Here is a 13,698-nt window from a genome sequence, read left to right as displayed (position 1 = left end):
ATTAAACACATGCGCACGCAGACACTGCCGACGAGGATAGTGCAATATAGAGGAAAACCAATTTGTTTCGGACGAGTACTGAGAACGTTGTAATACGATAATTTGCAACTCCCTGTGGATAAGCGAAAAATTCTTGCACGAAAAAAGCAACACGTATAGTGAAAAACAAAGAATGTTGAATAACACAATTAACCCATTTTCCAGAGCTATTATATATTTATTATACGATGTAAATAATGTTTTTATAGTCTAAAAATTTTATATTAGAATTTATATATATTATCATAATTTTTTATTGCACAATAACTCATAATATAGTGATTTATATTATATAAATAAATAAAATTTTGCTAGAAAGTTCTTATTAAGTTTTTTTATTTAAATAAAATTTTGTATAGATTTCATTTTTTTAATCGCTAACGTAAAAGAAGTTTGTTCTTTAAATTGCACATTATTCGTTTATTGATACATTCCTGAGGGAAAACGCGTTTCGTCCGTCGCGCGCAAAATCCTCTTTAACGAGACCATCGTGAAAACACAATACTGATGTGAAGGGAAACATCCGGTCGCTTTTCGTATGTGAAACACGTATCGAAGTATTTTGTATGAAGGAGACAGAAAAATAGAGGGTAAGGGAAGAGGAAGGAAAACGACATTTTGCGTTTTTGTTGTAGGACAAAGAATAAATTCCTTTGTTTTTGCGCTTTCTATGCTCCCGCATATTTTCCTAATGGCCCTCAGATATACACGTACGAAATAAAAGCTGGATTTTCTATCACCGTAACTCGAAGGTTCTTGTATTTCTTTCGATCAATACAACTTGAGTCAAGAAAGTAATAGTTCTATAAACGCATACACGCACCAAAAAAAAAATAAGATGAAAATTTTAGTAGATCTTGTTCTGATAAAAAATTAATTTTGCAAATTTAATATTGAAAATATATCTGTTCTTTCTTTCTTAAAATTGGAAACTCCATTTTTTTTATTACCAGAGTTATATTCTTAGTCAACAGGCTTCTACGTTTTCTGTTATCTCTTTTGCAGGCAAATAAAATTCACGAGTTGAGAGTTTAAAAATTGTCAATTGAAAGTTGAAAACACAATTGTTGTTACTTTATAGAAGCAGACATTGTTCTCTTCCTGTGAAAGAGTACAGCTGTTAAAACCTGTACATATAACTAGAGCTTTCTACTCGCCAAAAAATATCACGTATTCGATTCTCGAAAGCATGATACACGGGGTTTGCAAGGCGGCTTACATTTCCAATATTAACTTCCCTATAATCCTCGTCAGGAGAGACACGGCTTACATCGATCACATATATCCATCTGTACCCTCTCGAGATTGAGATCGTCGCGCGATGAAAAGTCCTCGCGCGGAAAGGACATCTTTCCCTTATCCGTATTTTATCTGCGAATATGCGAAATTGAAGATTCAGAGATAGTAATTTATTTCCTTACGCAGGCAATGGAATCAGGCGAAAGCTCTATCGGTTTTTTTCTTTCAGCGGCTACTATCGAGAAGAGATAAAATTTGAGAAACGTACATTTTTTCAAATCTAAATTTTAAACCCTCCTTTTTTCGGCCTTTATTAATTTTTCATCGTTTTATAAGCTTTATGTGCTAGCATATAGTTTCCCTCTATTTATTTTTATCTCAATTTTTTAAAATATTGTTTAAATAAAATTATTATTTAAATTATAATGAATAACGTATTGTAAAAAATTTAGATAAAATTTAATTATCTTTTATTATTTACTTAAATTAGTAGTTGTATTATTTAGTTGATCAAAAGTAATATCAATCATCTTTCATACATTGTTCGTAAAAATTCCTGGAAAGACCATTTCCAATATTTTACATCAGTGAGAAATATTATAATCTGTACTATGTTCAATTTTAAATAGAGGAATTAGAGGATTTGGAAACGGACAGTAATATCGTTTTACCCGTTTTTAATAAATGGGCAACTCGTACTGCGAAATAAAAACTTTGCCAATTACAGTTGCGACGAAACGGCAAAACGGTACTCGTGGCAATGCAGCCGTTAAAATCTCACGATAATTCCACACACTAGATAAAACATTCTGATGAATGATCACTATTTCTCGAATTGATACGAATCGTTTGACCAATTCGCTGCGAATTTTTTCTAAATAAAAATATCGAAACATCGATGGCTTTTATTTTAACTTACGATCTGCAGAGATGAAATATGTTTTGTTACAAATATACAATTATAATTTATTTTTTATTATATTTTTAAATATATTTTATAATATATTCAATTTAGAAAAATTATTTATGTCTATATTTCTATAGCATTAAAATATATGATACGAATATGCGCGTTTAATTAATATCTATAGGCTTCTATCCATAATCTTCTTTTCTGAAGTCATTTCAGAGAGGAATCGATTTTCGTTGAGGACGAGATCAAATCTTATCGTCCAACATCCTATGTAGCCCTCAGACACGAGGATAATCCAAAGATTACTCACGTACTGAAAGACGACCAAGTCGAGCTTTCACATGCTTTTCGACCGTCTCTTTTACTATCATGCGTGTGACGCACTTTAAATAACGCAGCTTTAAATAATTCAGGATTCTTTAAAAGATTTTTTATCCTCTCTTCGATATTTTTTTTAATCCCATCTAGAATACTTTGTTCGATCAATTGGGGATTTCAATAGACTAGTTCAGTCTATCTGGATTTTACGCGAACTCGTCGAAAGCCACGGTGATTTGCGCGAAAAGAGAAAAGAATGATTTCAGTGGTAAAGGTACAAATAAAACACTCATCGTGGAACTGCAAAATAGAAAAAAAATGACATTGCTATTTTATCACATTTTCAAAACTTCGTGCATATTTTAAAGTTTAGGTCTGTAATTTAATTCTCATGCTATCAATTGTCGAGACACATAAAAAAATAATTCTCTCGTTGATTTTTACTCATATAACATTTAATGTAATATCATTTAAACTATAATGATATTTATACATGATAACTAATAGCTATTATTGTTGATTTAATAGATTTAACGGATAATTGAAGGTTGAAAATTGCAACAGGTAAAATTACAGGGCAAAATTTTGCCTGAGGTAACATTTTTGCCCGAAAGATTTTATTTTTTATAAAAATATTTGTTTTACGGGAAAAAAATGTTTTTACGGTAACATTACTATGCCATATGCATTTGCGAAAAATATTTTTGAGAAAGTGATATTTCGCGACATGTGTGTTTCATACCATTGATATGTTAGACTCCATACTCGAGTTACACACCGTTACAGTCGTGTCTTTCATTTAACTCGATACCGTTGCCAGTTTGAAATTCAAGTCTCTTTTCATCGTTAACCTCATTAACGCGATCCGGAAGCCCACGTTAGCTTCCCGACACCCGCAATAAAACATTTTTCCTCACAAGATGGCGCCATTCAATAAGGCCAGATTCCTCCACTTTACGGCGGCAAACACAACTATGACTGGAATTGTACGCTCCAGTCGACATTTCGGAAATTATTTCCAGCAACGTTTCTGACATTTTCGCAGCTGCAACCATATGAAACTAGTTCGTTAATGTTTCACGCCGGCAACAATAACACGATTCTCGGGGAGACGAATGTTGTTTCATTATGTGCGAGAATTCATTTCAGCGCGGTCGTGTTGTTGTAAGAATGATTCGTCATGCCGCAACTTGGTGATATTATTGAGTCAAATTAAATTGCGACAACAATAACTGCGGTTGCATGCGTACCGCAACTTCTGTCTCGAAACTACTGTTTGAATTGTATCCTTCGTGAAATAATTCTCGAGGACTGGCACAAGAGTTTATTGAATTCCGAAACGAAAATTTGGTCGAATAAGAATGTTGCCCGACAACCGGGAGAAATAACTTGAAACTTTACATCGCGGTGAGTTTCGTATGTGTTACGAATTCGCGTTATAACGAAATTCCCTAAGAGAGTTCTCGTATATCGAGACTCGAGAAAGCGAAGATAAACTGTGTTATATTACTTCGCTGCGGTATTTTGCCCGAAATACTAATAACATAATTTGATTTTGCTCATGCACAGTTCAATCGTTCGCGTAAATGCAGAATTAAATTTTATGTTTCACGTAGAAAATATTTTTCATCTGTTGGAAAGGAGACTCTTGGATAGAATAACAATCGAATAGTGATTACCAATTCGCGAAAAAAATTGCATACGATAAAAAATTGTTTTGATGTAAAATGGTTTATTTAAAGTCAGTGCATTTTACTTTTGCGCTTTAATTAAAATTCTAATTTTATTTTATACTTGGATACGAGTGATGTACGAATTTAGTTGACATTCTAAATGTTATTCGACGGCCGATCTGAATAAGATGAAAATGGGACGGCACGGCGGAGGGTTTAATGGTGCGCAAGAATTGCAGAGGAATATCGTTTGAAGACGTATGTCCATGTAAAATCTGTCCTCTGACGTAAATCGTTGGTTCGCTCGATGCAATTTCGCTTTGCAGACTGGCCCTTTGTATCCAGGCGTGAGCTGCGAATTCCAGAAAGGCATCCGCGCGCACTCACCAATTTATTTCCATTTCCGTTTCGATGCGCGAGCACGTACGATTGTTGCGACCGTGTATCGACGAGAGAAGTATCGTATGCGACGGAGTATCGTTTAATACGAGAAAGTCCGCAGCGATTTCTCTTTTAGCGTCACGTTGCAGCAAATAGTTTATTTGTTAAAAATGAATACTGATTTTATATATATATACACACACACACACACACACACACCTTGAAGAGACTCTTGTCAATTCATTTTAATTACAAGAGAAAATGTAGGATGTTGCAGCAATCCGTCGCATAATGATGATCCAAATTTATACTGGAATATATACATATCTTAATGAGAAAATTATCACAGATTTTAAGTTTACATAGCAAAATTATCATAAATTTATTTCAATATTTATCTATAAAAATAAAATATTATCTAAAAATAAAAATCACGTCTAATTTGATTGAAGTGTTGTAATTCCAAATTTTTTATTTAATTTTTCATTTCATCAAATTTCTTATCAAAAGATAAATTCTATTTCCAGAAATTCTATTCTATTAATTTAATTTTATTTCCTGGCTGAGGTAATATTTTTCGCAATAAGTTTTTTACTAAATTAATTTAGGGGAGATTATTTCATATACAGGAATGTTCGAACGTTTCGGCGCATAGTCACATCTCAGATTAGATAATTAAATTAAAAAATTAAGAATATGTATTATATATTCATAACATCTAACTTTGATCGATTATTGGCGTTCTTTATATTTATGTTTAATTTTATTGTTTCGGTTCCTGAAAAAGACCCATGTTCTGACCTGAATTATTGTGGGATAACAATTAATTGTAATTATTTAGCTTTCAAATTGGTTACAATAACATGTTAGCTATTATTTCATATTATAACGACGTTAAACGGATTGCGTGAAATCGAGAGAAGTTTATTTTGAACCAAATTTCATGGTATGTGTGTGTGTGTGTGTGTTTTACATAGCTGTTGCGGGAAATTATTTTAGCTGTGAAGGTATTACAACGAGGATATTAAGAGCTTTCATACATCATTACTACACAATAATACTAATGCCACGCTATTTATCCAATACGGCCTGTTCCATAAATTAGCGAATCAATGGCGTGTTTGTTAACGTCGGTATTGATCGATTATTTTGTGATATTGCACGCAAATATATCGACTGGCATTGTGGGATTTTCAGCGTGAATAATTCGCTGACTATATATTCATAGTTGTGCCGTTTAGACTACTATCCTGAATTACTCATATACTCACCGTTCATCATGGAACAAATTGACAATGACGTTTATCTGCGCTAAAAAATATTGCTAGACGGTTCCGTTCGTATATACCTATGAAATTCATGATCCACTCTACTCATAAATCGAGTGAAAAGATATGATCAATGCCTTATGCCATTCGCCATTCGATACACTGATTCATTTTCGTTATATTTATATCTTTTTTAATTAAGAATGAAATTTATTTTAATTTTTGCATTAGTAACATGGAAAATGATCAAAATTAATGTCAACTCTAAAATTTTATTTTTATATTATAATTCAGTTACATATAATGTACATACGAGTACATATAATCAGTCTGGCCAGTTTGATGACTCAGACGCGCATACGCGCGCGTTGTAATATTCATATTATTATAGAATGTTTTTCTGATAATCTAGAATTAATTTCATCTTTATATTTACGTACGTATTTTTTCAAACACATAAATATTAATTATATATTAATTGCATTGCTTTAATCGCGAATAAATTGTAGCGTTTCATTAAATTAAAGTTTCAACCAGTTTCTGGATTATTATGAGCGACTGAAGGTCTCTGTCTGCGTCATAAAGAACGTTGACTTTTATTCTAAAGATAACGGACCTTTGCAGACATCGATTACAATGATGTTCATTATTTGATTTTCAGGATTCGGAACTCTGCATTTCGCTCGGTCTGAGTCTGCAGTATCTTCGGGTATCGGTGGTCTGCTGGTTGGCGGCGATGTGTCATCATCTGTACGCTACCGTGGCGTCGCTGCCGCGTCGCGACGACCCGCCAACGTATATGAAATACAGCCTGTTTGCCTGGGGCGCGCCGTTGATCAGTCTCGTATCGGCGGCTCTTTTGCAGAGTCATGAAAATCGCAATTTCTGGGATGTCGTTGATCTCACTCCCTTCAATTGCTGGTAAGATTCTAGCTATCAAACAAGTTGAGAGATGTTATATATATAATTAAAAATTTTTTATTAATCTGAGATTTGTTTTCAATTATTTTTGTATTGTACGCTTGATTTACTGCAAATTAAATACAATATCAAAATAAGGAAAGATATGATAACAAGGTTACCAGTATGAAATTATAATATAATTTAATAATTAATTGCTCTTAAAATTTTTATGAAACAATTTTTTTTATAATGTCAAAGTCTTGAAAGAAGACTTGTTAACTACTTGTAATGTTAAATACATAGTATTTTTTAAATTAAATTATTAGCTTGAACTTTTTCGTTAGTTCAGTTTTACTTTCATATTTATTCGGTGATCTGAAACTTTTTGACACGGTTCATTTTGCATTTTCATAAAATAAGAGAATTTGGACTCTTTTATATCGTTCCTACACTTTATTCTTTCACTTACTTTTTACGCACGTGTTGAATTAGGTTTGTACTGATCTTGAAATATTTATTTTCAGTTCTATTTAACATTTGCGACAATTTAACAATAGAATAAATACTAAAAGCATAATATTATATTGATTATTCGATGTAAAGAATAATATATTACAATTTAACAGCTGTACATTATTTTAATCGTGATAACTCTTATTAAATTTGACGAAATTAAAATAACGGAAATAAAGCACTTCATTAGTAGTTACATTTTATATTTATCTACTCGGTTCACACAGAGTGATTTGTTAGTTTGTTCCATCTGTTCTCGGTCAAGAGAAAATCGTTTTCCCTGTCGGATAAAACTTACCGCACCGTGAAAATTACCAGGCATTTGCGTCTCTCTTCGTGAGAGCGTGAGTTAATGCAGCTCTCTGTTCCTAATATGCACATTCCGTCGTGCACTCGCGTTCCGCTGCTGCGACCCACTTTATTCGCTGGGGGTTGCCAACGAAGGGTAGGTGGAGACGTGAAGAGCGCTGGAGTTCTTTTTCTATGCTCGAACTATCGTCGAGATATTGGATGAGGGAGAAACGAAAACGTCCTCCGGAGGAATGTCGCGTGTATACAGCGCAGATCATTTATTTTATTTATTTTCAGAGTCCCACTGTTCCTCATGCTTTCTCTTTCTTTTCTTGCCATCTGCCTCTATCCCGCGGCGAAATTTTGTCGAACGACCAATTTTCGTTAAATCAGATTCGCTCGACGACGACAAACCGGAATACCGAAGCTGAATGAGATCTTTGCTATTTCTCAAAGCAAGGTATTTCGATACAAGCATGTATATCTTGTATCATCACGTGTAGATATAGATACGCGATTTTTCTTTACATCCCTCGTAAAATTATAAATTCCAAGATATTTATTATGTGTTTATAACATTAAATTAATATTAATTATACCGAATATTTTACGGAACACATTTCCTATTATAAATTTTTGGCCAATTCAGTTATATATTTTTTGTAAAAATTTACATCTTAGTTGTTTTTAAATATTTAGACTTTATATATGTATATATACATAGATCGATTTTATTTTATAAATATAATACTTTAAAAATAGATATTTCTCTTTTTTGCTTCATATAAGCAATCATACATGAAAATATTAATATTTCAAATGAATGTTTCAGAAGAAAAAGAAAATTAAGCATGTTAAAATTCCTTAAAGTTAATGAAAATGATTTTAATATTAATTCATGATAAAGTATATCATTAAGAATTTTTATTACATTCAGCAACGCTGTTATCATGAAAGCAATTTTCTTCCGCAAAAATTCATTTACATAGCGTATTCAGCTTCCTAGATTCATTCACGTATTTTTCCTTTTTCTCTTTGTTATAATTTAAGATTGTTGACGTTGGAATTAAGGATCTAATCTGACTTAATCTCTCGGTGGTTTCCAGAAAATAGGTGGTGTAGTTGTAGCAAGATCAATAATAGCACTCGTAATAATTTCAGTTCAACGTAACAATTCCATTGTTACAGGTATTAAAAAGAAATGAAAAGATTTAAGAAAAGAGGAAATGGAATTAAAGTCTTTCGAAGTAAAAAATATTAGTATTATAATATCGTTCACTGAAAAAAGAAGTGTTTCCGTACTACATAAATTAAAAATGATTAGAAATAATTTCAATTTTCAACTTTCAAATCATTCTGTATATTATTATTATTATCATATACATTGTTAGTTACTACTACGGTATTTAATAACAATTGCATCGATTTTATTTAATTTTTTTTCTACGACAGTTTCAATTCGGATGTTCTCGAGAAAAAAGTTGTTTTCATTCGTTACAGTTTCATCTCGTCTGATTGCGAATATCCGAGATGTAATCAAGAAAAATAAATGGCAGGAAATATTTCTTTCGTGCAACGTGTATAAAAATCGAACTGCCGACATGTGCAAAGTAGGCGAGTGTTGAAAATGGGTATTCGATATCATCGGAATCCCGATAAAATCGCGCATTTTGTAGACACTCGCTCTTTGACCCAATCTGTTTTTCGCCGAAGAAAGCGACGAGATTTTGGATATTCCCTTCGCGTATTCGCAAGTGCGATTTATAGGTGAAACCTTGGGTGAGACTTAATAAACGGCAGCTGATAAATATTTCCGTCATCTTTCTTCATGTTTCTCCTGTTTCATGAGAATTGCAACGTTGGAGTGAATTTTTATGCAATATTTTAATAGAACTGAAATTCTAGCTCTTTGATTGTGAGAACAATAGTAACTCAAATAATATTTAATGACCAGAGCGAGAATTATATTAAATACAACAATATCTTTTTCCAACCTTTTGATGATTTTTTATTACATTTATCGTATTAATTAAATATATGATAAAATTAATATAAACATGTGTTATACAAATAAATTCTGTGTTACGTATCCTCCTTATTAATTTATTTACGGTTATTTAATCTTTTACTCTTATTGATTTTATAGGTTTCTAGGAGCCACGGCAACAGTTTACGCGTACGGTGTACCAGTCGTCCTCCTGCTAGTAATTTCCGGTTACTACCTCGTCAAGGCTGCGATTGTATCAAGGTATGGACATCTCTTTATTACGATCGTGTCACGGTATGGACATCCTTTTATTATCATCTAATATTACGATCTAAAATATTAATTTAATAACTAAATAGATTTTCTAAAAAATATATTTTTTTATAAAGTACAATCTGATGCGCGCTCGCGCTTCTATAATATAATTCCAACTTTTTCGTTTTCATTAACGGACTCCAACTTTTTATGCGTTTTTTTTTACGCGTAAAAGTTGCGGATTGTACACAGTTTATTATTCTTAAGGTAACTCGTACATTTTCATTCTCGTAATTTCAAACTTTGTTTTTCTGAATTATCTCGACCCGAAAGTTTCACGTGTCCCTCTTTCTCGTTCGTGGATTTACACATCGCGTAAGACGCTCGTACACATGCAGGTACACGTGCAGCATGCAACTCGAGATAAAACAACGCGAGAAGATGAAGAGGAGGCGGGCGTTGCAATTGATGCTCTTCCTGAAGGTCAGTCTGATCGTCGGTGTGGTGGCCGGCTGCGGGGTGGCATCCAGAGTCTGGAAAATTCCCTTCCTATGGGCGGTTTTCTGCACGGGACATTCTTTTCAGGTATGTAAAGGAAAAATACGCAGCAAAAAATATACGGACCATTTCCCTTCGTCAAGTACGTAGGCGAAATATGCGGTACAAAAAGAGTCTCGGAGGTGGAAGATTCACCGATGTGCTATTTCTCTCCCAGTGCTCCTTTCCTAACGATGTACCATACGACCGCAATATTTCCGCCGCAATTTCGATGGATTATGGCACTATACGAATATACGAGTGCGCGTTATAAAGGCAGACGTTGAAAGATGAGAAATCATTAATCCCCCCTGGGAGTGACACGTTTTTGTCACGTCTGATTTCTTTAGATTCAAAAATTGATGAACTGAATATTACACATTTTTAATATTAGATATTTTTATGGATCATCTCCGAGACCGTTATTCGGGCCATTATTTGAACTATTATTCGAGCCATTATTTGAAGCCATTATGTGTGCACAGACCATCACGCAGACCATTATTCGGACCATTATTCAGACCACACTCTCTCTTCATCGTTCGATCACAATTTATCTCAACAAATTTGAAATTTAATTTGATTTCTTGTAAATGCAAATATACCAATTATCATGCGGTTCGGTATTCGCTGACGATGGCACCAATATTACACCGACTTCAATTCCAACATTGAGAGATCTCGGTCGAGTTCTTGACGACGCTCAGCATCGCGCCGCGCATAAAGAAGCGAATGCAGGAACGCGCGGAATCTCTTTCCCTTACCCTTTTCCGGTAAGCTCTTCGAAGAACTTCCGTCCCTGCGTTCGATTTTGCATCAAGCGTAAACGGCTTTTCAACGTACTTCTCTCTCTCTCTCTCTCTTTATATATATGTACAATATATGTATGTGTGTATATATATATATATATATAGCGTGCTTCCATATTTCTTCCTACGAGTCGAGTTTGCGGAGTCGAATGTTTTTCAACAGCGGGAGCTTTTCGCGATCAAAGTGTAGAAGACGTGCTGATCTCTCTTCTTACTTTACCCACTCTGCGTCCGATTCCATTCTCTCACCTTGTCATGTTCGTCTTTTCTTCCGTTCGTTCCTTAGCTCCTATCTTTTATAGTTTTTTCAATTGTGGTCGAGACTTTGGGACAGTTTTTGGACGATTTTTTTAAATCTCTAGTTTTTTTACTTTTAAAAATCAAACGGTTCACTTACTTAAATTATATTTTTAATATTGTATATATTTTTTTCTCCTTGGCTCCTCATTTCTTGTCTTTCTCTCCTTTGTCAATGACATTTAAGAATTCAAAACGTTTGTAACTTTTTAGAAAGTAAATCTGTCTATATACATAATTAGAGATTTGTTTTAAATATCTTATCATACACTCTTTTGCCATTCGTAAAGATAAAAATTTAGAACAGATGTTTTTCTACTGAATACAAATCTCAAGCTTTTCTATTATTAAAAAAAAATTAATTAGCCATGTTTCTTAGGCGTGTAAATCGATGATACAGCTTTATCTAGCTATTCTATTATGCACATGATAATTATATGATGCTACACAGGGATCAGCAGTGGCACTTTCCGTCGCGTGTAACTGCAGGGTCCTGAAAGTCTACGCCAGAAAATCGCACAAGCATCCGGAACATCAGGTACGAACTTCGTTGAAAGTTTTATTTCTTCCAACTAGTCTATCGATAAATCCCTTCCTTGATAGTCCAATTGCCTGCTGCTTTTTCTGTTTCTATACTCGTGGTTTCTATACTTATGGTAGTTGTTTCGTACTACTTTGTGAAAAATTTATTTTGACAAATGATTCATTAATCTTTATCAATTTTAATTATCGCTGTCTTTTTTGACTGCCCAAGATAATACGACTCGAAAATTTTTAATTCTTTTTTTAATATCTCAAAAGTTTCCGCAAATATTTCTGATAGATATACGTTGATTTAGAGTTAATGAATACAGATAGCTAAAAGCTTTGTGGCTTTCTACGAAGTTCGAAAGAATTAATGAGTTTTAATAGGTTAATAGCGGCTACAAATTTCTCGAGTCAAAAATACGCGTGTCTGACCTTCCAGCTTACCTCTTTTCATCGAGAAAGATCTTTCAAAGCAAATAATTTAATCCGGATTGTGGTGCGTCCTCGTTTTCCAGGTCAGACTGAATTAAACTGTCGTTCCTTCTGCTCCTTATTTTGGTTACCCAATCCTCCACCTCGGTTTATTGAGATGTCTGGATTTATTTATCGCATCAGCGTCTGATATTCAAAAAACCTACAATTTGACTACTTCGACCTTAAGCAAATATCCCGATCTTTATGTTTCCTCTCCTTTATCTCAATAACAAAATAAGTTATTTCAATAATAAAAATTTTATTTAAGAATTTAACATTATATAATTTTAGAATATACCAGGATGTATATATTGTTGGTAACTAGTTTTATTATTGACAATAGAAATTCTTCCACTTTTGCTATTTATGTGGCTGAAACATGCACTTAGTTTGCCTAGACACAGGGTTTTCGATGTGCGACCTGACGTTAACGTTGCAGATTGCAAAGTCGAGCAGTAGCATGCAACTGCTTGCACCTGCGCCTGATCCGGTTTAGGCGATCTTCGGAACGGAACGGACAGGAAACGAAGAGGAAAACCAACGAGTGGCGACGGCTGGTGTCTCTCTTTCGTTGCGAGCTATAACTATTTTTACATCGAAAATGTGCTGACATTTTTCTCCTAACTTTTTCTCCCACGTTTCTTTCTGTGACCAGGATTTTCCTGGTCCGTGACGTGCGATTTCAGTTTCAGCCTCGATAGCTTCAACCATCTCGCAGCACGACACCTTTTCGTTGTCTGAGATAGGTAGGAAACTTCCAGAAAACTTGTAATTTGTGGAAATTGGAATTGAGATATACAAAAGAAGAAAATAGAAAATGTGTAAAATTATACTTTCTATTGCTCACATATTGTTATAATAATCTGATTTGTTATAATAATCTGAATTATTACTTTTGACGATTCATAATAGTCATTGTAGAGACAGATATATACGCCGCATTACAGTTCAATATAATTCTCGCTCTGGTCATATTATTGAATCGCAATTGTTCTGAGAGTCTCGAAAGGTTTGGAATTTGAGTCCTTTTGCACGCACAAGCTGCATTAATCCATTCATCGACTGTAATTATTAATTGTTCTACGTGAGGCTTGGAAAGGATTCTAATTTTGATGTTTCATTATGCAATCTATTATTTATTACGTTATACAAATCTCGATAAATTCTCGAACAACGGATTATAACTACTACGCTTAACGTAAGTTTCAGAAAAATAAAGTAAAAAAGAATCAAACTTTTCAAATAAGAAAGCAAATTATAAACTTCAACTTTT

General features: G+C 33.6%; 1 protein-coding gene across 1 annotated transcript in view; it reads left to right on the top strand.

Moving 5' to 3' along the window:
* The window catches only part of LOC108721575 (cadherin EGF LAG seven-pass G-type receptor 1), a 67,440-nt gene extending 54,180 nt beyond the window's left edge, over positions 1-13,260 (top strand). Inside the window, exons 4-8 of the mRNA XM_018446193.1 lie at positions 6,493-6,752; positions 9,685-9,786; positions 10,179-10,365; positions 11,875-11,961; positions 12,865-13,260. Of these exons, the coding sequence (XP_018301695.1) occupies positions 6,493-6,752; positions 9,685-9,786; positions 10,179-10,365; positions 11,875-11,961; positions 12,865-12,921 (693 nt within the window). The 3' untranslated portion in view covers positions 12,922-13,260. The remainder of the gene's footprint in view (positions 1-6,492; positions 6,753-9,684; positions 9,787-10,178; positions 10,366-11,874; positions 11,962-12,864) is intronic.
* The last annotated feature ends 438 nt before the right edge of the window (positions 13,261-13,698 follow it).

Source organism: Mycetomoellerius zeteki, unplaced genomic scaffold (assembly GCF_001594055.1).
Source record: "Mycetomoellerius zeteki isolate Tzet28-1 unplaced genomic scaffold, Tzet1.0 scaffold174, whole genome shotgun sequence".
In the NCBI taxonomy this organism is placed as follows: domain Eukaryota; kingdom Metazoa; phylum Arthropoda; class Insecta; order Hymenoptera; family Formicidae; genus Mycetomoellerius; species Mycetomoellerius zeteki.
This window is presented reverse-complemented; position numbering and strand designations above follow the sequence as displayed.